The sequence below is a fragment of the Asterias amurensis genome, chromosome 13 (genome assembly GCF_032118995.1).
Source record: "Asterias amurensis chromosome 13, ASM3211899v1".
Classification (NCBI taxonomy): domain Eukaryota; kingdom Metazoa; phylum Echinodermata; class Asteroidea; order Forcipulatida; family Asteriidae; genus Asterias; species Asterias amurensis.
In genome coordinates this window covers 17,903,865-17,928,568 of record NC_092660.1, presented here as the reverse complement: position 1 = coordinate 17,928,568, position 24,704 = coordinate 17,903,865, and the positions used below count along the sequence as shown (strand labels likewise).

At 37.5% G+C, this 24,704-nt stretch overlaps 1 protein-coding gene across 1 annotated transcript; it reads left to right on the top strand.

Annotated features, from left to right (window-relative positions):
- The first annotated feature begins 13,648 nt into the window (after positions 1 to 13,648).
- On the top strand, positions 13,649 to 23,255 carry LOC139945922 (basic phospholipase A2 caudoxin-like). The gene is made up of 4 exons (XM_071943439.1): positions 13,649 to 14,039; positions 18,140 to 18,311; positions 19,452 to 19,591; positions 20,614 to 23,255. Exons 1-4 carry the CDS (start codon positions 13,976 to 13,978, stop codon positions 20,754 to 20,756), a joined length of 519 nt encoding a protein of 172 aa, XP_071799540.1. The 5' UTR covers positions 13,649 to 13,975; the 3' UTR covers positions 20,757 to 23,255.
- The last annotated feature ends 1,449 nt before the right edge of the window (positions 23,256 to 24,704 follow it).

Genomic DNA, 24,704 nt, shown 5'->3' with positions numbered 1-24,704 from the left:
TTGGTCAAGATGCGAAGTCAAGAAGTATGAACATTGTGTTGTGAAGGTTTCTCACTGGCTAGACAAAGCTAGAGAGAGCTATGGTGATGTGACTCGCCGTACACTGCAGTGTGAAACTTCGCTTCCAAAGCCGAACACATAGCTCCAACGCAACTTGTTGAGGTAAGGATTGGGAAATTACCTTCGAAATTGTTCGACATACTATCCTCTTAGAACGTGAACTGTAGGTGTAGCACTGGTGGTTCTTTTTTATTTGGGGTTCAAAGAACAAAGGAAACTTAACTAGAGTGGGACTTGAACAAACTAGATCTCTGGGAAAACGTGCCGGCGCTCTATCGAGATACCTAGCCCTAAATTGCCGGTCAGCCTATTTTGTCTCTTTTTACTGACACCCAAGTCTTGTAATCCCACAAAGAATTGTTTAAGCTGACTTTTTCCGTGGACATATTATACTCTTGACCCATTTTGGGAATTAATTTGAATTAATTTTCTCAGGTAAAAAGTCGAGGACCGAGCTGGGGCCTTATCTTGAGCTGCAGGATAGAGGGAACACCACTATGCTGATGGCCCCCCATGAAAGATGGGTGTTGCATGTCTTTGGATAATGTGGTTTGTGGACGTAACATTGGAGTTCACCAAAGGACCAAGGTCAGGAAAACTTTGCCGTTTATCCGAACTCCACTTGTTGAAGTTCCCTTGTGCTCTTCACTTCTTTAATTAAAAAAAGTTGGACTTCATGTCCCCTTTTTCAAATCCCTCAAACAACTGTTTAGTACCCCATTCTAGACAAAAATGTAGAGAAACCATTAACACTATTTTTATATATATTTGGGGGGTTTTATGGTGAAAAACACACAAATTGGGATGAACGGAATTTACATAAAACTCAGGCCTCTTGTGGGTTGTGATGGTTTTAAAAAGAAACGTTAAACAAACAAAAATTGTTGGTCTTTAAAAAAAATATACATTGATCTTAAAAATAAAAACAATAGATAGCAATCCCGATATTGGATGCATCAGGGTCACACTGCTTGGTTTCGGTAATTTGTATCTGTGAACCCAAGTCAACCAGCGGACTCCTCTTGCTCCACCCCCCCCCCCCCACCCCCTCAAAAAGTTCAGTGGAGGTTGGATAACGCAAGTTGGTATTCAAGATCAAGACAAGACGAAGACTGCAAAGAGTAAGAGGAGATCTAACCCGTTCTCTTGCAGAGTCCCACCCCTTTGTACCGCCCCCTCCCCCACCAATGTTCGGCGATCTTGTTGATGTTGTCCTTGCATGTAGTTTCAAAGTTTACCTCACAATGTCTTGGCATTTCTTGAGATGCATATTGGTCGAAGCCAGTGATGCTTTTTCATTAGGAGACTGTTCTTACTGGAAATTTCTGTCATCAGGGTTGATACTTCAAGTCGTCAGTTGCCATATTTATTTTTAGTTGTCATGATTTGATACTTCAAATAGGGTAATGTTTTTAAACAAAAGAAATACCAAATCTAACTTCTTTTAAACAAAAATAAATAATTCCATTAAAAGTATAAGCAAATTTTCTTTTTAAGTAAAAAATTAAACTGTGTAATCAAAGCATTTCAAGTAATTTCTGCACTTTTCTCTATAGCCTTCAATTTGATGGTAAATGTTCGATATAGGAGTACTGAATATATAATTTAGACATTAGCTAAATTAATATTTACATATTCCTTATATCAGCATTACATCAATTCTGAATGTAGACAAAGTCCTTGAAAACTTGTTGATAATATTGAAGAAAATGAATAAATCGTATAACTAAATGCCAAGGTTAAAAAGAAAATGAGGCAAGCTCCAGTCCCGTTAATTAAATTTTGTATATTAAAGCTTAGGGCTCATTGAAAATAGCTTCTTAAAACTACTTACTTGCGAGCGCTTCGAGATTTAAAAACAAAGCGAAAACGGTTGCAAGATAAGAAAGAAAAAAGACTGAAGAGGACACAAGAGGACTTAAAGGAGGTGAACAGAGCAGATCATCAGTGAAGCGTGTTGCCTTGGTAATGTATGAATGGTAAGATAGTCCAGGCCTAGGGGATTTATAGTTAGTTAGACTAGAGATAAGACTAACTCTATCTTCTAACATGTTCCTGAGGCAATAGGTAAAGTATAAGGTGGTGTAGTGCTTAGTCTTGATTCAAGTGTCTTGAAGCAAAACTAACTACTATGCCGTCATCAGTAAATGCCGTACTTAGATGTCCCTGATGAGTGACTGGAAGCAAGTGAGGCCGGGTGTTTGCAGCAATGGTTAAGTATAACAGGCTAAGTATCGGGGTAGTGACCGAATAACAATCGTTTTTTCAAAGGGTCTAATAACAAGCGTTTTTTGCCACAGCCTTTTAACAAACGTTTTTTTCCACAGCCTTTTAACAAACGTTTTTTCTACAGCCTTTTAATAATCGTTTGTTTTCACAGCGACTCTCCCTTTATTGCATTCATGGTTAAGTATAACCATGGTATAACAGGTCAAGTATGAGGTTAATTGGGAAAGAAAACTAACGATTCCTCTACAGCTTTTTACCTTTAATCTGCACTCTTTTAATACCTGACTATCTTTTTTTATTTTCCAGTTTGTAGAGGTCAGTGGGGTCAATGAGGTCAGGTCTTTTGAGCAAAGGTCAAGCGCCAGGTGAAGTATTGGGTAAAGTATCTGGTAAGTCTGCTCCACAGGTCATAACATTCCTTTCTGCATGCATTGATGTTGTTTTTATTTTGTCAACAGATTGTGACATGTTATCGCTAAAGTGGATGTTGTTTCAAGCTTTGAAGCGATGGCTGATTGGGGACACCGTAGCTGACATTGGTTTTGGTAAAGTATTGAGGTTTATCTCAAGTGGGGGAGAGGTAGTGCTTTATGCTCTAGCAGCCAGACTTCTGATGTCTGATACCCAAGCATGGACTATATAAGGGGTAACCCTGTTTCAGCCCCAAGAGTAGGTGGCATCGGCCCCTCGGAAGTAGTTGATTTGTAGCCCACACCTTGAAGTGACCTTCAGGCCTCAAGTTAGACTTGATTCAAGTCTTGGATCGCAGGTTTTTTTTTCTGCATCTCAGCCACGAAAAACGCCCACACTATTGGCTATGCTAAACCGTAGGCTAAATAAATGACGATGGTTGATCATAAGAGGGCGCTGTTTGTAGCGGCTATCAGGACGACTAAAAAACCACGATCAAAGACATGGAACAAAGTCTATTCTCAAGTGTGTATGACCACCTGCATAACAAAAAGTGATGTATATAAGGGTGGACCTCAGGTTGGTTAATTTACCTTAAATGCTAACCTTTCTAGGCATTTTGTGCTTCCAAATTGCAGATCATGTTTTCTTGGAGATGATGTAGAGTGTATAAGATGACATCTTCTCTGAGCCGATGTGACGCCTATATAAGCAGGATCAGTGGTCCTGCAAGAGATTTGGTAATGTATTGGTAGTATCAATTACAAGTAGCAGGTGGAGAGATTTCCTAATTCTTTGACAACAACTCATTTTAGAAATTTTGACAAATTTAAACTAATTCAAACCTATGTTTATTGATGACTTCGAAGGAAAAACGAAGCATGCGCCAACAACAAAAATAGGTTTTTAATCAATTACCAATTACAACTGTCATTTTAGATTCTACAGCAGCCAATATGAAAGACCAGCCAGGTTTAGAACCAGTTGACTTGCTTCCAAAAAAAGAAATTTCTTTTTACAATCCAAGCAAACTGAAATCCTTCCTTATACATTAGAAGTCGACTCTTCTTGGTTACAACAAAAGTGATGTATAAGGAAGGGTGGATCCGACTTTGTCTTTTTGATATTAAGACCCCCAAATGCTTACCTTTTTTAGATATTTGTTTTTTCAAATTGCAGATCGTGTTTTCTTCCTGAAGATGATGAAGTCTGTGTGCGACGACATTTATTCACTGAGCCGGGGTGATGCCTGTTTAAAGCAGGATCAATGGTCTTGCGAGAGATTTGGTAAAGTAGTATCAATTACAAGTTACTGGTGGAGAGATTTCCTAACTATTTGACAACTCATTTTATAAATTTAGGGGATTGTGAGTAAATCAAAACCTTAGTTTATTGACGACTTTGAAGGAAACACGAAACATGCGCCAAAGAAATGTTTTAATCTGTTAAACAAAGTAGAGACAGTTGTTACCAACTGTCATTTGAAATTTTACAACAGCAAATATGAACGACCTGCCAACTTGAGAACCAGTTAACTTTCTTTTCAAAAAGAATTTCTTTGTACAATCCAAGCAAACTGAAATTCCTCCTAAGTCATTAGAAGTTGACTCTTCTTGCAGTTTATCATAAAGATGTGTAAAATAATTAATAAATTGACCCTCAGTTGAGCAGTCTCTTGTGGAGTAGTGACTACAACTGAACCTGTTTGGATGAGCATCGTTGGAGGATACAGTGAGTGGTGCCATACCTGGTTGGATGAGCATCATTATGAGGACAGGAGATCAAAGTCAACAACAGACGACATGGTAACTTTGTTTGTAAAAATTCATCTACAACTTAACTTGGAAGGGAAGAATAGTCTTACAACTTTGGCAGGGGGTTAATGTTTAAGAATTTGTATTTTTGAAGGTTTCAAATCATCAATTTGAAATAGTCCATTTTCAAAGTAGTTGCTGGTGAATGAACTACCTATTAAATTGGACAACAACTCAATCTACAAATTTTCAGGATTATGAACAAATTAGTCTTATCCTTTTTTTTATTGATAACTTTGAAGGAAAACCTAAGCATGCACCAACAAAATAAGGTTTCTATTCCGTCAACAAATCTTTTAGTAGAACCGGTTGTTTCCAACTGTCATTTGATATTCTATAATAAGCAAACATGAACGACCAGCTAACCACTGAGCAAAACAAAACTCGAGAACCAGTGAGCTTTGCTTTTCACAGTTGTACAACCCAAGTTGAAAACCCTCCTGAAACAGTAAAAGTTGGTTCTTCTTGCAGTTTCTCTTAAGGAGGTTTAAAATAATTTAATTTGTCTGTGCCTATACTATTCTCCCTCATCAGTTGAGCAGTCTCTTGTGGAGCAGTGACTACAACCGGACTTTGTATGGGCATCGTTTGAGGAAACAGGTGTGGGAGACAACAGTATACTGCATGGTAAGTTTTAAAAAATCATATAAAACTTTCACTTGAAGAGAAGGTTGCCTCACAAACTGTGGCAAGGTGTTTAATGTTTCAGCACCTTTAAAGGGAAGGGACACTATTGGTAATTACTCAAAACAAGTATTAACTTAAAAACTGACTTGGTAACGATAATTGGAGAGCTGTTGATAGTTGAAAACACTGTGAGAAACGGCTCCCTCTGAAGTAGAATATATTCTGAAATAGAGGTAATTTCCTATCTGAAAGCACACAAATTCGTCCAACAAGTTTGGGTTTTTTTTCATAATTTTCTCCCAACTCCGATTACCGATTGAGCTCAAATTTTCACAGGTTTGTTATTTTTTGCATATGTTGAGATACACCATCTGTGAAGACTAGTCTGTGACAATTTCCAAGTGTCCAGTGTCTTTAAGAGCCTGTCCATGAGAGGACCATGCAGTCCGTGATAAGGTGGGGGTCAACGGATTTGGCTGAAATTTTGGTCGTAGGTGGGTCATAGGTAGCCTTGAGGCTGTGCACAATATTTGGTCAATCCGACCTCCCTAACAGAAAAAATAGCAAAAAATGTGTTTTTTAGTGAAAAAATTGCGTTTTTGATGATTTTTGACTACAAAAGTTTAAACGCTTGCTGCTGAAAGGTGGAATACAGTAGAGCAATGAATTTTGCAGGGTCTTTGGTTAGTATCCTGACCTAAACCACGAACTCAAAATTTTGGAAAACCAAGACTCTTAAGAGGCAACAGTAACTCTTCGTTTAAGGGTACCCCCAAAATTGCGTCACATCTTTGAGTCGCTGTAGAGTCACTAGTGCAGGTCTGTGAGCAATGACATTCAGGTGAAAGAGAGGTCTTATTATGGTCCTTAGGTAGCATCAATAAAATATTTGCCAGCAGTTTTTTGTTTGAAATGGCAGGTGCCTGTTTTTGCCTTATAATGGCGGTTTAGCATTGCATCATTCAAAACTGGTACCTCTTGTGATTTGCGATTGCCTCGTTTTCAACGGTAGTCTCGATGCATTGGACATGAAGCAAACCTCTCATCACCCTACATGAAACAATTATGTTGGTCCCTGAATCTTTAATTAAGTATTTTTGGTAAACATGACCAATTTCCTCAGGATTCAGACACTGACCTTATATTTAAATGTTTTGTTTAGTTTGTCATACTCAAATCCTGATTTATATTTTAATTATAGCCCCCTCCTCCAAGCCTTTCACCCTTTCTGATTTGTATGATCACATGAGTAGCTATCAGTGCCAGTTATTTGGTCCTTGTCAGGCATTTGCAGTATTGCAAAGCCAATATCCTCTTCAGAATAAGTTAATTAGAAAACATTAGATAACAAAATAAACACACCAGGACTTTATTATAGTTTAGAGAATAACACAATAAGTGTCAATGGTTTTATTTATTGACATCATGAGTGCAACAGTTCAATATGTTTTAGTTTTTACCTTCACACTACCTGTGTGTGGTATTCCCTGACTACATGTACATGTATACAGTCAAGATAGAGTGGTACAAGTATTACACCATAGATAATACTCAAACGGCATCACAGTTGAAAGCAGTACTGGCCATTGAGTGATGGATTTTTGGGGGTGTGAACATCAGCCCTGATGGTAACGAGACAATTGGAAAGCTAATTGGCTAGGTGTAGTTTGAGAACATCAACATTTTGAGATTTAAAAAAAATAAAAAATGGAAGAGTAGTACTGACTGTTTAATCAAAAACGAACACTTGATAAGCGTCTGATGGCATCATGCATTTAAATGCCTCAAAGCTCACACTGGTTCTGTACAGCATCCACGAGAACCTGTCTTTCTACCAATTCTACAGCATTATTTTGCACATCAGTCCAGCTCTTTGATGGCAGTGTCCCAGATTTTTGTAGGAGAGCAAGACGTGAAAAATAGCTGGCTATCTGTTGGGTAGTCAACCAGTCATCTCTGTGAAAGTGACTTTTCAATCGCCGGGACACAGTTTCTGGGTTTTCCTTTTTTCCTGTACTGGCGCCAATCATGAACTGAGCAAGCAAAAAATCCTTCACTTGCTGTGAAAACCTCTTCCTTGCCTTGGAAATCTTGCGAGCCCAGCCAGGAAGGATTGCCTGGGACATAGAGGCCGAAGCTGCTCCAGAACTGACAGTCTCAACACCTGTACTGGAACAAGAAGGGCCAGCTTGCATCTCGCCATTCTTTTCAGTCCACTGACGTGCATAGTAACAATGTAATGTTTGTCATGTTGTGGGCCAATATTGATAAAATCTGTCGTTTGGTACACCAGTTGTCTGCAGCTTGATAGCACACAACTAGAGAGCTGGTACTGCTGTCAACATCTTGATCACTTTGTGATAAGTCAGCAGCTTTTTCACCAACTGTGATCTTCATAAGCCCATCTTCTTGACCAGGTGCCAAACAATTGAGAACTAAACCAAAAGCTTCCTTTGCCTTTCTTCTATAATAACGAATGGTACTATCAGATGCTTTTTCTAATGGTCGACGAAGCTGTCCATCAACAGGAGACCTTCCACTCTGGATAAGGAAAGTGTTCAGGGATTGCAACTCCACATTCTTTGGTCGGGGGGTTGGAGCCCAAGAAGAGTCAAATGCACCTAGATCATGTGTAACATTGTCATCAGTTGATGAAGACTCGCACGTTTGCTGAAAATTTGAGAAATTGAATAAATCCAGTGAGGTACTGTATGCTGCATAAAGCAAGGATGAAACAAGTATGTGCTTATGAAGAAGCGTGTTAACGATTCTGTAGCGGACACTTTGTATTCATACTTTACTATTGAGAGGTACTTGCCCATTAGGCGCACCATGAATGCCAAATACATTGTGGGATTGAATACACGGTGTTGACAAGATGGCTCCTGTGAGCTGCGCACAGGTATATAATAAATCATCTGTAATTATTGTATTTTGTATCGTCAAATCCGTTGTAGCCTTTGTCCTGTTTGCGGAATCCGAACAATAAAGTAACGGAGAACCCGTTATAACAACACTCACACACACAAACAGCATAAACATGGCGGAGTTCGATGTCACTGGAAGTCAAAAACGGCCCAATTTTGACCATTGTTTACAAACTGTTGATGTATATTTGCGGTAACCCTTCTTCTCAGGTAGAAACAAATTATGTGGTTTTGGAGTTAATTAACGGCGGATAAATTGGTGGCGACGTGCGGAAGATTATCCCACCTCACGACTAGTTGTTTTATTCGCACCACGACATGGTTTGCCTTTCCCTTCATGAAGTGGATGGGGGGGGGGGGGGGTTGCAATGCAATGTGGGGCGCCCTCTTGCGGTACTTCGCGCTAACTGGGTGGGCGGTTCTGGACGTTCCACTTCCATTATCACGGTCGTTGCTGCAAACAAAACTCTCCCATCCACCTTAATACACACAACTTGCAAAAACTTATGTATCATCTTTGTTGATGTATTTGTTTAATGTTATATAACATCCTATTCCAGACGTAAATTAAAGGCAAGCAATACTTTACTCAGGACTGTATGTAGGTTTGATACAGATACTTATGAACTTTTCCATCTTTGTTGACCCTTCGCAATCAAAATCAAGAAGAGCTGGCAATGTTTTAATTTTTTATTATTGTAGTTGGATATCTAAACTATACTTCCACCAAGTTTGTTGACACTCAGCCCTGCACTAATTAAGTTATGGTTAACTGCGTAGATGGCTTATTTCCTTAGTAGAACTGTCAAGTGTTTTCCTAATGCCTAGATATCTAAAGTGAACATTTTCACACATTTTTGTATTATTTCATCGTGAAGAGGACGATGAGCTCTTTCTTTTGATGTATATGTCGACAAAAATTGATACAGTTTAATGGAATTAACGGGGCTCTAACAGTACGCCAGAAACACTACAAATAAACTCCCCAGAAGTGTCAATTTTGCGCTGAAACTAGTTGGTGCCCGTACTCAGCCACTGTAAGATTTTTGAGCGAGCTGCTCCACCAGGTGTTATGGTCCCAGGTGGGGATCAAAAAGCCAAGATTTGAGTTTAAATCGCTGACCCCCCACCTTGTCGATTTTTGAAGATTTTGCATGGTCTTCTCGTAAACGAACACTTAATGAGTTGATCAACTGATTGGAGTGCGAGGAGAAATTTCTTGCATGACACTTTAACTAATCATCTGAACGACCGATTGTATTTATTTGAAGAGTTTATTATATGAATATTAATCTTTGGAAATTGTATATTTTCTACAACAGATTGAGGCGATGACCAGAGATGACATGCGTACACCCACGGCCTAACCAACGCTTTTCGGACAGTCTATAAAGATAATACTCCACTTATCCAATGAAGTCACGCATGACGATGAACTTTTTGACAGACAATTTGGAGTGTCACCAACTAAAGATAGACTTTGTCAAGTCTAGCCAGGGATGTTGAGGCTTAACCAACACTTTTTGGACTGTGTTCCACCAACTGAAGGACTGCGTGAAGTCTATAAAGATGACTCTCCCTCCACTACAAGTCTGTCCAATGAAATGACGTAATAGTGATCATTGATGAACTTTGAAGCAAACACTTTGGAATGACACCAACTAAAGATAGACCTCTTTTCAAGTTTAGCAAGATGGCTCCCCACTTGTTCAACTAAAGCAAACTGGAACCATGACGAAGCCATATTAGATATAAAGACACTCTAGTATAGGTTGTACCACATTAAATAAGCTCATCATGCTAAATATTTATAATAATAATTGTTCAAAAAAACTCAACAGTATTTTGAAAACTCAACAGTATTTTGAAAACTCAACAGTATATTGAAAACTCAACAGTATTTTGAAAACTCAACAGTATTTTGAAAACTCAACAGTATATTGAAAACTCAACAGTATTTTGAAAACTCAACAGTATTTTGAAAACTCAACAGTATATTGAAAACTCAACAGTATATTGAAAACTCAACAGTATTTTGAAAACTCAACAGTATTTTGAAAACTCAACAGTATTTTGAAAACTCAACAGTATATTGAAAACTCAACAGTATATTGAAAACTCAACAGTATTTTGAAAACTCAACAGTATTTTGAAAACTCAACAGTATTTTGAAAACTCAACAGTATTTTGAAAACTCAACAGTATTTTGAAACTCAACAGTATTTTAAAAACTCAACAGTATTTTGAAAACTCAACAGTATTTTGAAGACAACCAAATATCTTGTCTGGTAACTTTACTTCAATTTTCTGAGCAATTATTTTAGTAGATTAGTCGTTTAGCTTTTCAGACAAAAATAAACACACATGAACGACATGAACTGGTAAGACTCCATCTTTCAAAAGAATTCTGCGATATTATTAGAAAGAAGATATTCAATATAGTCACGGGACAAAAATTCCATAATCAGTGAAGTTTTCAAATTCATCCATTAGAATATGGAAAGATTTGTTTTATTTTCATGGACTCCTTTGCAGCAGAATCAGTGAGAGTTGGCAAATTTGCAGTTATTGTGATAACATTGGCACGCCTGGGCTGGGGTCGATTTCACAAAGAGTTAAAGGAACACGTTGCCTTGGATCGGTCGAGTTGGTCTTTGAAAAGCGTTTGTTACCGTTTGTTATAAATGCATATGATTAGAGAGATATTTTAAAAGTAGAATATAATGATCCACACAAGTATCACTCGAAATTGCGTGTTTTTTCTTTTACCTCGTCGACAAACACGGTCGGCCATTTATGGGAGTAAAGTTTTTTACTCCCATAAATGGCCGACCGTGTTAGTTAGCAAAGTACAAAAACAAAAACGCAGTTTCGAGGCAATATTGTGTAGGTCACTGTATTCTACTTTTAATATATCTTTCTAACCATTTATGTATTTTATAAAAAAACGGTTTCAAACTCTTCTCAAAGACCAACTCGACCGATCCAAGGCAACGTGTACTTTAAGACTATAGTCTTATCTCGAGTTAGGACGAGTTACTCGTTCCGCCCTAACTTGGGACTATAGCCGCAAGTTTTTAATATCTCCTAGGACAGTGCTAACACTCTGTGAATTCGACCCGTTGGTGCGGCTTGTTTAAGTGTTTTGCTTGCTAGAACCCTTGACCACAAATAAGTGAAACATGTCATTTAGTTACAAGATTAAATATGCAGGGGGGATTTTATCACAATTTGAACCAAAGTCAATCTCAGACATTTCAAAACCATGGCAATAAAAGCTCAGGTTGGGTCACTTTATAGCAAACTTTGTAAATTAATATATTTAAAATTTCACAAAGAGTTAGGACTAGTCTTGACTTGGGACCAGTCGTAAGTGATATGAAAAACGTATAGGCAATCAACTCGAGATAATACTAGTCTTAACTCTTGTGAAATCCACCCCTGAATAAAATCGTTAAACAAATTATACAAGCTATGGTATATATGCTTAGTGTTTAGAGGTTATAATGTCTAATCTTATTGCAAGGCAAACCTTACACATTGCTCCATAAGTAAAATTCAAGATGTGTAGGAAAGATAAGAGCGTACACCAAAGCGCAAAATAAACAAAATTAATGCACGTTTCAGCGAAATGCACATTTTAGCAAAATTCCTGAGCAGCACTGGGGCCCAATTTCATAAAGCTGCTAAGCAATCACAAAATTGCTTAGCATAAAATTTCTTACTTGATAAAAACAGTATTTTCAACAGAATTTCCATTAGCATATCGCTTGTTACTGTATTCAGCTGTGGCTTATCCTGAAATTAAATCACATGGAAATTAGGTTGGTAATTCTGTTTTTATCAAGGCAAAAATATCATCCTCGGCCAATTTGTGTAGGTTGTAACCCAAACAACCTTGCAACGTCACAGCACACGTGGCTAGGTTTCACAAAGAAATGGGATTGATAAGAGTTTACCAAAGTGTGATAAATCACTATGGTTATCAACAACTCATCTTAAGTTAAAGACACTGGACACTATTGGCAATTACTCAAAATAATTGTTAGCATAAAAAACTTACTTGGTAATGAGTAATGGAGAGCTGCTAATAGTATAAAACATTGTGAGGAAATGCTCGCTCTGAAGTTTTCGAGAAAGAAGTAATTTCTCACTTAGAAGTATAAAAAGACTTCAGCCTGAAGCCTTTTGAAGGCATCTGAAAGCAAACAAAATTGTGCAACGAGTTTGGGGTTTTTTTCAACTTCGATCACCAACTGAGTCCAAGTTTTCACAGATATGTTTTATGCATATGTTGGGATACACCAAGTGAGAACACTGGTCTTTAACAGCTATTACCAAAGGTGTCCATCATTGCCTTTAATCAACGGCCATCATAGTCAAGAAACACGAGAGTTTGAGATCTCGAGAGAGAGACGTTTTTCAACTTGACCTTTGAAATGACGCCAACACAATCACAGCATGTCCTGATCGAAATGTGAGGGTATCAATGTCAGCTCTGAAACGAATGACGTTCTGCCACAGTGCGTAAAATGTTAATAAAAGTCACTGGAGTATAGCATAACGTGTAGGCCTACTGCACACAATATTAAGCACAAACAACGTGGGTCATTATATTTTGCCTCCAGCAAAATTTGTCATGATCCATGTAGAAATTATCAACAATTATATTTTAATTTAAACCCATCATGATCTAGTCACAAGAGCTGCTTATGCAGAAAATATTGCCTAACAATTTTGTCTGCTTAGCAGAAATGAGCTGGAGGATCGTCACAAATTGTACATGTGTCATTGTAGTTTGGCTGGTAATCTTATTTTGGTAAGCAAAAATGGTAGAAACATGTAGAGCCGCATCCGTTATATAACCAGACGCTGTTTCAGTCATAGATCTGCTATTTTCACATTATTTTTTTTAAGTTTGGCGTTAATTTTTAAGCATCTGCTTGTGTCTGCTGCCGAATATTCTTGCTAATCTGTGAGTTACGCTTATGCTCAAGCTATTTCTTGTCTGCGAAAATTTATAATAGAGATCAATGGTTCTCTAATTAATGTGACACAAAAATTGCACATTTTAATTAGATGACAGATTCACTCTACGCGCCCAGCTGGTATTCCGCAAAAGAGGCATCGTGTCAATAGAGCAACTGGGCCCTATTTCATAAAACCTGTAAGTACCAAACTTGCTTAGCACAGAACAATATTATTACTTAGCAGGAACTGGTTATCGGCCAAAATTCATTGAAGTGACTGTTATGACTGGTATACGCCACCCCATCTTTGCTTAACATAAACGTTTGGTTAGCAGTATTTTCTCTCATTCGTCTCGATCATGTGCTGTCTACCGTATGCATTTTAGGATACGTTAAGATATGATTCATTTGAAATAGATTCGCGTCAAAATACTCGCATTTTCATAACTTGTAGTGACGAGAGGTATCAATGCAGCGCTTGGTGGCACATCTTAAATTGCACAGGTCGGACTTCAACAAGTCTAATTGATAACTATAACACACACCCAACGTTGATGCGACTGGCGCAAGTCTAAGTAATTGATCGCCGAGGCGAGACCCGACTCTGTCCCCGCACTGCTCATCTCTTTACGAGGTTATCTGTCTACAAAATCACCACGCTCCAGTTCGTTCAAACGCTGCACAATTTTTACTCCAAGAAAACTATAGTTTTCTATAGAAACACACACTGCGGTATCAACCACATCTCTAAATCATCACTACTGCATCTGAGATATTTATATAGTGCCTTCAGATTCAGAAAGAGAATCTAACGCAACAACATTGCAACACAAGGAGAAACTGTGTGTACGTGAGGAGGTTGCTGTGATGGTTAGAGCTGAGTAGTGCTGGCGTTCATGCTGTTTGACATCGATTCTAACGGCAGCCCTATTACAAGATGGAGAATGCACGCAGGTGGTCGGTATTGTTCGTTGTTGTTATGGCTTCGGCAGTAGTCTCGGGTAGGTATTGATTTGGCAACATTATGTTTTGGGGGCGGTTGCGATTGATGTTTCCTTTTTCTGTAGGGGTGTGGGTTTATTCTCTGGATGAACCTCATTATTTATTTATTTATTTATTTGTTTATTTATTTATTTATTTATTTATTTATTTATGATCTCAAAACCTCAAAAAATGGAGAAGATAAAAAGATTTATAAAAGTGACATCAAAAATACAAAAAAGGGACATAAAACACGCAAAAAAAAGAAACAGGTTAACCCTGACACTCTCGGACGACCCCATACCATCCTGACAAAATATGAAACAAAGGGATTGTCAGAACGATCTGAGTAGCAGACCGAGAGTATCAAGGTCATCATAATCAAGAAACTGATTACGAAACAAAACTGTTTTTACACTATCAAAAATACCTTGGTTGACGCAGTTTACATATTATTATGGTGTGATGTTTCTTCGAAAGAGGATGGATGCTCTATCCTTCAATGCAATATCACACATTATCTTATTGAAACAAGTTATTTTAGACTCGGAGGTTGCATTCAGAAAGCGGGGCTTGTGTTTGGTAGCCTATGTCTTAAGACACAACAGTATAACAAATTTAACATATCCTTTCTAGGAACAACACTCAATAGGGACAAAACATTAACGGTATATACTAGCAAAAATGGAACTCATTATGTTGTGAAGATATGCCCCATAATGCTTGGCATTTTCTTTCAACGCAACATTTTGTTTACACTAAAACGCAACTGTACTGACCCCACCCCTTTTGTCTCCCTATTCAATGTCTATCCATACCCTTTGTGCTGTCCGACTTTCTCTCCCTAGAATGCAATCCACTGCTAATGTTATACTGTTCAATAAATCTAAATGTGTTGTCATGTGACCTTCGGGAAATATTTGACAGAAAGGATCGAAACGCCAGGCCATTGACTGACTATTAATTGTTTGCATTGAATGAGTTACTGCAGAGGCAGAATTAACAACAATCGGAGCTTGTGTTCGATATGCAGCACTGTGGATATGCCTTGAAAACACAACAGTTCAAAACAAAAAGAGAACGGAGCTTTAAAGGGACACGTTGCCTGGGATCGGTCGAGTTGGTCTTTGAAAAGCGTTTGTAACCGTTTGTTATAAAATGCATCTGGTTAGAAAGATGTTTCAAAAGTAGAATACAATGTTCCACACACATTTGCCTCGAAATTGCGTGGTTTTCCTTTTACTTTGCGAACTAACACGGTCGGCCATTTATGGGAGTCAAAAATTTGACTCCCATAAATGGCCGACCGTGTTTGTCAACGAGGTAAAAAGAAAACCACGCAATTTCGAGTGATACTTGTGTGGATCATTATATTCTACTTTTAAAATATCTTTCCCATCATATGCATTTTATAACAAACGGTTACAAACGCTTTTCAAAGACCAACTCGACCGATCTAAGGCAACGTTTTCCTTTAACAGTTACTACAATAACACACAGTGCACTGCATTGCTTAAAATGAAATCATTATTTTGTCTGCTCTGAACTATAAAGTCAATTTCAAATAGGCCTATGCGTCATGAAATATAAAATGTGAAAATTTGAAAATGATAAATCAAAATCAACAATGTGTATATGTTTTACTTAACAAAAACAAATGTTTCTTTTTTCCAAACAAATACTTTTGAAGACCACTCTGGATCAATAAACCCCATTAACCAGGAACTCCAAAACTAATATGCAATTTAAAGACGGTGTAGGCTAATGGTAATTGTCAAAAGACGGGTCTTCTCACCTGGTGTATCTCAACGCATTCATAACATAACAAACCTGTGAAAATTTGAGATCAATTGGTCGTCGAAGTTGCGAGATAATAATGAAAGAAAAAACACTCTGTTACAAGAAGTTGTGTGCTTTCAGATGCTTGATACCGAGATTTCAAATTCTAATTCTGAGGTCTTAAAATCAAATCCCTGGAAAAATACTTCTTTCTCGAAAACTATGTTACTTCAGAGGGAGCCGTTTCTCACAGTGGTTTATACTACTAACCTCTCCCCATTACTCGTCACCAACACCAAGTAAGGTTTTATGCTAATAATTATTTGAGTAATTACCAATAGTGTCCACTGCCTTTAAGCAGTTTCAAAAAATTCATATAAATTGCACTAATAATAGCCGATTATGATTACGTAAACTGAAAGGGTTAATGTCCGTATCCTGCTACCATTTTTCCATTCGTTATGAAATAAATTGATATCTTTTTTTCTCAAATTATATATATATTCCTTTTGGTAAAAATGGTTGACAAAAAGGTGGGAGGTTCGGAAATCTTTCCACAGATGGATTTGAGAAGAAGATGAATGAATGTAGTGAGGACTATGAGAGTATAGGCCCCTACTTAGGGGGAAACTAGAAGGGACTTGATCTTGTTGAAAGTAATTCACCCAAAGGGATTGATATTAAAGGCACTGGTCACTATTGGTAATTATTCGGAACAATTTTATTGTTAGCATAACCACTTTCTTGGTAGCGAGCAACGGAGAGCTGTTGATAGTATAAAACATTGTGAAAAACGGTTCCTTCGGAAGAAACTTAATTTTGAGAATAAAACAAATGAAATATTTTACACCCAAATATTTAAAGACTTCAGACCTGAATCCCTTTATTTAGGCATCTGAAAGCACATCAATTTGTGCAACTAGGGTGTTTTGTCATTAGTTTCTTGCAACTTTGTTGACCAATTGAGTTCAAAATTTCACTGATTTAAATTTTATGCACAGGTTGAGATACACCAAGTGAGAATGCTGGGCTTTGACAATTACTAAAGGTGCCCAGTGCCTTTAAAAGCTTCAAAGAATTTTGCTTTAATTAAAGGCACTGGACACTATTGGTAATTACTCAAAATAATTGTTAGCATACAAACTTAGCCTACTTAGCCTAGGTAACAAGCTTGATGTATATAAAACATTATGAGAAACGGCTTCCTCTGGAGTAACGTAGTTTTTGAGAAAATTATAATTTCTCAGATCACCCAAATTTTAGGAAGACTTCAGGCCTGAAGGAAGCCTTTTATTGGCATCTGAAAGAACACAAATGTGCATAAAGGGTGTTTTTCTGTCATTATTCTCTTGCAAATTCATTGACCAATATTGAGTTCAAGTTTTCACAGGTTTGTTATTTTATGCATAATATGTTGGGATACACCAAGTGAGAATGTTGGTCTTTGACAGTTACCAATGGCGCCACTGCCTTTAAGAGAAAGTTGTTATCGATTATTCCAGTTGACTATATGCATGGCTCGGTAAGCTATGGTGTGTTGAGAGAAAGTGTTTTTGTACCTTGGGGCAGTGTTGTCTGAGATAGGAAGACAGCTATAATTTGGTTTATGTTGGGGAGAGGGGGGAAATGTTATATCTTTAGTTTATCTATCCGATTAATACTTTTGAGCTGAATTATTATAATGTAGACAGGGAAATAATATTTTGTTAAATGTGTAGAATTTAAACCTGCGATGCCCCGCCATTTGTCAGTTTTACACAAATGCAACCACGTATATATACCTACTGCAGACATTAAACCGTCGGAAAACGTGACAAAAACTCATAGGTTGTTTTTACAATGCTTAGTTCGTTTCAAGTTGTAGAAGAGAATAAGTAATGATTAATTTTTAATTTGATACTATGTTAATTGGTATGTGTTACACTTTAAAACTGCGGTATTATATTTCCAAGCCTATGCAGAAAGTGTTTTCTGGTAACTGGAGATTCTGACCATTGAGTCTTAAAAATAGGCCCTGTCAATCCGTCTGAAGTTAGAACTTTAAAGGTTTAACCTTTTGCTAAAAAAACTAAAATAACGAGTTTAGTTATTAAAACAAATAAGTTTTCGGTCTATGGGCTGCAGACCGGTAGGGCAGCGTAGAGTTAATGTAGATTAACAGGCAATCATGACAATGCTTTCATATTAATTAATATTATGACAAATGTTTGTTTATTGTATCATCAAAGGCTCATACACTATACATTTATACATGTACATGTATCTCTTTAAATGTGCCCATTTTCCGGACGCAAAAAAACACACTAAGACGTCATGCTTTTCCGTGTTATTTATTTTATAGGGGTGAAAGCTGACGAAAGCAAAGTTCGCATCCCACGGAACGTAATGGAACTAGGCGGAATGGTCGGTAAGGTAACGGGCAAGAACATCTTCGACGTGTATTCGTCTTACAATGGCTACGGCTGCTTCTGCGGTATCGGCGGTGGAGGGCGCCCTGTGGACGGTGTGGACAGGTGTGTTACCTTTTACGTAGACTGGACCCAACTTAATATTGTTAGCCTGCTATCTTGTTAATGTAAACGAGTGAAAAATCCACTCTCTTGTCTGAGTGGTGTCATTTTCGCTCTTTTAAGAGTGATAGTAAAGCTGTGTCACACTTTTTGGGTGAAAGTGGTATGAATATCACTCTCAATCGAGTTGAAAGTACCCGTCTTTCTAAATTTTTGATTAGCAAATACATTTGTGATCCCCTGTGTCTTTATCTTCTACAGAATCAGTGATTTCATTGGATACAATTATTTCATTGGATACACGTGCTTCCCACTCTGTTTTTTGATTGGTCGGAGGTTATGTTTGGCAGCTGCATAAATGCAGCAGCGTGCATTTGTTTTAGGTTTTAGGTGGAACTTTACTGAGAATCTTTTGAACGTGGAGTGATGTAGACTCAGGGCAGATCTCTTGTGAAGTTATAGAATCTCTAAATTAAATGTGACGTCAGAGGTTCAAGCTACTTTGACCACAGCACGGAATCTACCGGCAAAAAAACATCGACTGTCAATTTTAAAACCATAATCGTTATAAACATTTTTGATTTCTTTGTTTTAATTATTCTTTGTGTCTTCCTGTTTATTTTATCTCAGTGTTATGAAGAGTTCCATTAAGTGGGCCTGTGTGCTGTTCGTGGTTTCCATTTAGTGCACCACGATGTATTTTGATGTTTGTTCATGCAATATTGGGGGAAAACTAAACTAAATTAGCTATTATACACATGTATTGTAAACTAAGTAGGCTTTGAATCTTTGCATGGTGGAATTATGGTATGGAAATGTTTGTGGTAACACCATGTAATGAGTTGGGATGGTCGTAACACCATGTAATGAGTTGGAATGGTTCTGAAAAGAAATTTTGGTTTCAACTCGACGTGTCAATCAATATGCTGTGATCGTCTTGAAACTCGACGTTGAAACGTCGAGTTGAAACTAACGGTTCTTTTCAGAACTACCCCATCCCAACTCATTTAGAGATAGTCATTTCATGGTGTTACGGCAAACCTTTCCATATATAATCTACTTATTGAACAATGTTCAAATCCTTCATGTTGAATAACGGTGGTTGAAAAAAAATGATGAATACATTTTATTCTCCATACACAGATGCTGCCAGGCCCATGACAGCTGTTTTGGCGATGCAGAGAAGGGTGTCTGCTCCCACGCTAAATCCATATACGACGTGAAGTATGATTATCACAGTAAAGGCTCCACCAGCAACGGCAACCATGTGATGGTCAGATGCGGTACGTAATGAATACCAACACAAAGTTGTGTTTGCAATTGTTGGTTTTACAATCGTTGTTTGGTGCCTTTTTGTTGTTTTATTAATTGTATATTCCTCATCCAACCCCGTACGTGTGTGTTTCTAACCTGTTTTAACCCTAAATTATATTTTTCTTAACGTTTTTTTTAATACTATTTATTGGTATTACATCATTGTAAATCACGTCCAATTTGGCCTGTGGGCCACGAAACGTAATGCTAATGAAATGAAATGAAATTGAAGTTCAGTCTTTGTTAACGGCATTATTTTCTGTCTTATACCCTTTTACGTGTAGGCCCTTACACACTTGTATCTCCTGCATGCTCTTTTCATGTAGGGGCTATGTCTGTCTTTTTGTCTGTCCGTCCATAGGCCGGGGACAAAAGCTGTCGCTTCACCCCAACCTAGATGTTGTAACTTTGCTTAAAGTTCACTAAGTGAACCACCTCTATAAAAAATAATGTATATTTTGACTAGCATTTTGTATTGTCTAGCATTTTGTATTGTTCATTTTGAATTACTGTGATTTATGCAACATTGAATACACGTATTTTGATTGACTGTTTTGGGAAGCCTTGAAATACATGGGTTGAAGGGCATCATTAAGAGTGACATTTAGTGGAATCTGTTTTGTATTTCTCCTCTTGAGTGTAGTTTTATCGAATTTGTATTGAGACAAATAAATTAATAACAATAATAGTAGTTAGAAGAGGAAGACATCCTAACCACGCTGACTATGTCAAATAATTTAAATTATAAAAAACATAAATTGTGTTTGTTATTTTTCACTGCTTATTCATTTATTCTTTCAGTTATGTATTTATGTGGTTATACTATATAAAGTTCATATTCATTTTTTATTCTTTATTCTTCATTTATTTATTTTCATCGGGGGGGGGGTCATTCGTTCATGGTCAAAACATGACTAATATTGGCGAATTGTCTTACACAAATTCGACAAAATGGTGTATGATTGATCCCGGCGTATTTTATTTCTTACAGCCCCTGTTTCGACGTACTCCAACACCGGTGACGGTACATGTTCGAAGACAATCTGCGAGTGCGACAAAGCTTTATCGTTCTGTTTCACTGAGCAGAAGTACAACAACAAGTATCGAGGATACGACAGGAACAAATGCAAGTGAACCTACTTATCATTAATTGTATCGTCAATTATGTTAATTTACAACAGTAATTGAACACAAAATGCATGAAGAATAATATAATGTTACTCTTGTATTGACCTGTGTGTTAGCCTATCACTCTCTTAAATTGGGGAACTGTGTCACACTATTGAAACAGATATAATTTATGAACCTTAATAGGTTTAATTTAACTAAGAAATTACGACCAAGAAGTTTGAAATACCTTTTTTATGTGATTTTTTTTTATGGAAGAGATAGATCAACTAAAAATACAGTTCAAACTATGAGTTTTTTTAAGCTTCAGTTTTAAGAGTCAGTTTTATGGGAGATTTTTGAGCGCTAGATGGCAGCATACTTATCAGGTAAATTATGAGCTCGTGCACATTTCCGAGAAAAGTGGATTTGAAGTAAGTCTGCTGCCACCTGCTTTTGTTGTTTGACAATCACAACGAACATATCAAAGTTACCTAAAATGCGATCCGTGTTTGAAAAAGAAATTGACTCTCTCAAACTTTGCCAAACTTGGCTTAGTTGTATATATGTCCACTTTTTTAACACGTGAACTTTTTAATTAATCTTATTTTTAAAACTGTTTCGAAACGTTCGTCTTTCTTGAGGATTGAACACTGGTCACAACGAATTGAACGCCATTTCGATTTTGGTGTAATGCGAAATTTTCAAATGTAAATTATATCTCCATTTTAAATGTTAAAAGGTATTTGTACCAGAGATGTTTCTAAAGATTTCTTTTTTAACTGACCATATTTGGTTTTCAAGATTTGACATGTAACTTAAAATAATCTATGTTATCATGAAGCAATAATCCATATTTAATAGACACATAAATGTTCAATGAGAATGTATTAATGTTTTTCACAGAACCGTCCCTGTATGAGTGAGCTGAACAATCTATAACAACTCCTGGGTCAGAAATTGATCTGGGTCCCGTGGGGCCTGATCCATTTAGGGGTTTGTACAACTCGGAATATGTATCTATATTACCCAGAAACGAGTCAAACTTACCCAGACAGGGGATCTAGCAACATTGACCCGGAAGCTCTTAAAATTAACCTTGAACTTTAAACCTTGAAAATGTTAACCTTTTGATATTCACCAGGGAAATGTACACGCAGACATGTACATAAATATGTACAATGTAAATGTACATGTATATATCAAAGTAACGGCAGTCAGAAATGTTTCCATACTCAAAACATTCGCGTGCAATCAATGCATTGTAGAAAGGATAACCGAACCACCACGACTTCCTCACACATGGTTTGCCTTGAAACAGCGCCATCTACTGTTTCATGCACGATGACCCACCATGGGTATCCTTGCGCCTTGAATAAAGACTATGTTGACAATGTAGACCTTTCCATTTGACATGGACGGTTATCCTGAAAACAGATGTTGTCATAAAATTTAACATTTCCTGAAACTTACAAAAAATCGCGCCCGTGCAGCATCGCTTGATGCACCACGGCGATGGCAAGCACGTTTAAATGCCACACCAGCATCCAGGTTGTAGTACAGCCAAGTCCAACATCACATCCGCAATATATAAAAATGTTGCCAGTTTCTTCATGATGTACCAAATTCTAAGTGTCAGTATCCTGCCACTTTAATTACGAGCTACCCATCGTTATGTATACTTCATAATTTCTATTTTCCATGATATCCTGTATATATTTTATTATAATAATATTGTGCGAAAAGTATTGTAACCTTTTAACATAACATATACACACATTCTGTTATTAATTATAAGCCTATATTGCTCGTCAATGTGTGTTCAATCTTGATTAAAGTTGGCCTGCTTGGTCTATACCAGAGCTTCGAATTAAGAAAGTTGCGACTATATTGAGATTAAAAACCATTATTTCTGTTCAAAATCGAGAGAGTTCTTACAAAGTGTGACCAAGGCCCAATTTTATAAATCATGTAAGCACAGAAATTTAGCACAGAAAAGTATTGCTCAACATAAACAGGTTACCAGCCAAAATTACTTAGATTTACACTGTTGTGACTGGTACCCCACTCAATCTGCCAATAGCAAAAGAAATCGTCAAACGGTATTTTCTGCGTAACAACTTTATGAAATTGGGTCCAGATTTATTTGGTCACGTGGTTGTTGGCCCTCATTTTAGGTCCAAACGAAGCACAGCCGTGCAGTGTATGGTCTGGCACTCTGTGTGTTCACCATGCTGGTTGTTTGATTGATGATGCAAATACGGCTCTGTTCTCATTCTTGCAGAGTAAATTATTTGCGTGTTCAATTGGCATAATTCCATTTAACATTTACAATAACAAGGTTTTCAGTTCGACCTTCGTTGTTTAGAAGTGCAGACAAAATCATAAATGCAAATTTTGACTCATCTTCATGTTTCTGTGACTTCAGCATGCGTACTTAGATTATTCCGAAAGCATGATTATTGTGTACTAACCTGTATCAGAACAAAATGCTTGCAATAAATGTTACACCAAATGCATAATGTATCGACTGTGTGGCTAGGGGGATTTTTTTAAACGTGTTTGTGCATATACTGAGGCAATGGTTCCGTCACGTGACTTCCCCACAAGGAGCCAAGTTCATGGAGTTCAAAATTTGCTTAGCATGAATTGTTAATATATATATTTGTTTTATATAACTGACATATAGATCCTTGTCATTTTGATGTATTTTAAAAGTAAAACATTATGAAAAATCACACAAATTACTGACATCCAAACTCATAGTATCGCCGCGTAGCGGCAACAATGCACAAATCGGATCACAACCTTTTGCACAGGTGCTCCTTTGGCGGCGCAGTGGCGCTGTACTGCTCAAAAACATTGGGAACAAGGATGATCCCAACTGTTGAATGGGAAATGCTATTCCCCATGGGCGAATAGGTCTTTTTGATCGCCGGTGCAGATGGGAGTAATAGTGAATGTCACGTGAAGTAAGTTCCACCCAATCAAATGACAAGGATCTGTATGTCAGTTATATAACACAAGATCAAATGACAATGATCTGTATGTCAGTTATATAACACAAGATATCGGCCTATGTGCACCTGGCAAGATTCGGCTGGCCAGGTGTACCTTTAACCTCGCATCCCATACTTAAAGACAATGGACACTATAATTGGTAAATGTCGGACAGCAGTCTTTCTGACTTGATGAATCTCAGAACAATATGCATAGAATATCAAACATGTGAAAATTTGTCACACGTTGTTGTGTGCTTTCAGATGCTTGATTTCAAGACCTCAAATTCTAAACTTGAGGTCTCGAAAAAAAATCCGTGGAAAATAACTTCTTTCTCGAAAACTACGTCACTTCAGAGGGAGCCGTTTCTCACATTGTATTATACTATCAACCTCCCCTCATTACTCGTTACCAAGTGAGGTTTTATGACAATTACTATTTTGAGTAATTACCAATAGTGTCTACTGCCTTTAAGGAGATTCGTAGTCGTAGTGAATAATTACATTATTATATTTACATGCTTACAAATATTATAATGGATACCCAGCAGACGCTCAAAGTATACACCAAGAGCGAGATAGTTTGGCCCTATGGCAATCTGCATCGGAGTGATGGGTTGACATTTTGAAGCTCCATTGTTGATGGCATGTGCCGGTGTTTGGGCGCAAAGTTCCGCCCACGTATATTGGATGGGATTTTCACGTTTCCTGCTTGATTGGCGAGGGTTGTCTGTTCCTTCCCGCCCAACCCTTCCGCTCGGCATGCTGCCAAACCCTTCTTTTTAACGTTATAATAAATGTATGATTACAAGGTTGGCGTTAGTCTAAAAGTTGGATAATCCTATTCAAAATCTTGGACATAGAAACACTGGACTCACTAATGGTATAGGTTTTTCTCGGCCTTCGGTTACTGAGCAGCCAATTTAACCACCAAGCTTTTCTTTTTCGCGCGAAATCGAATGCTACTGAAAACAGT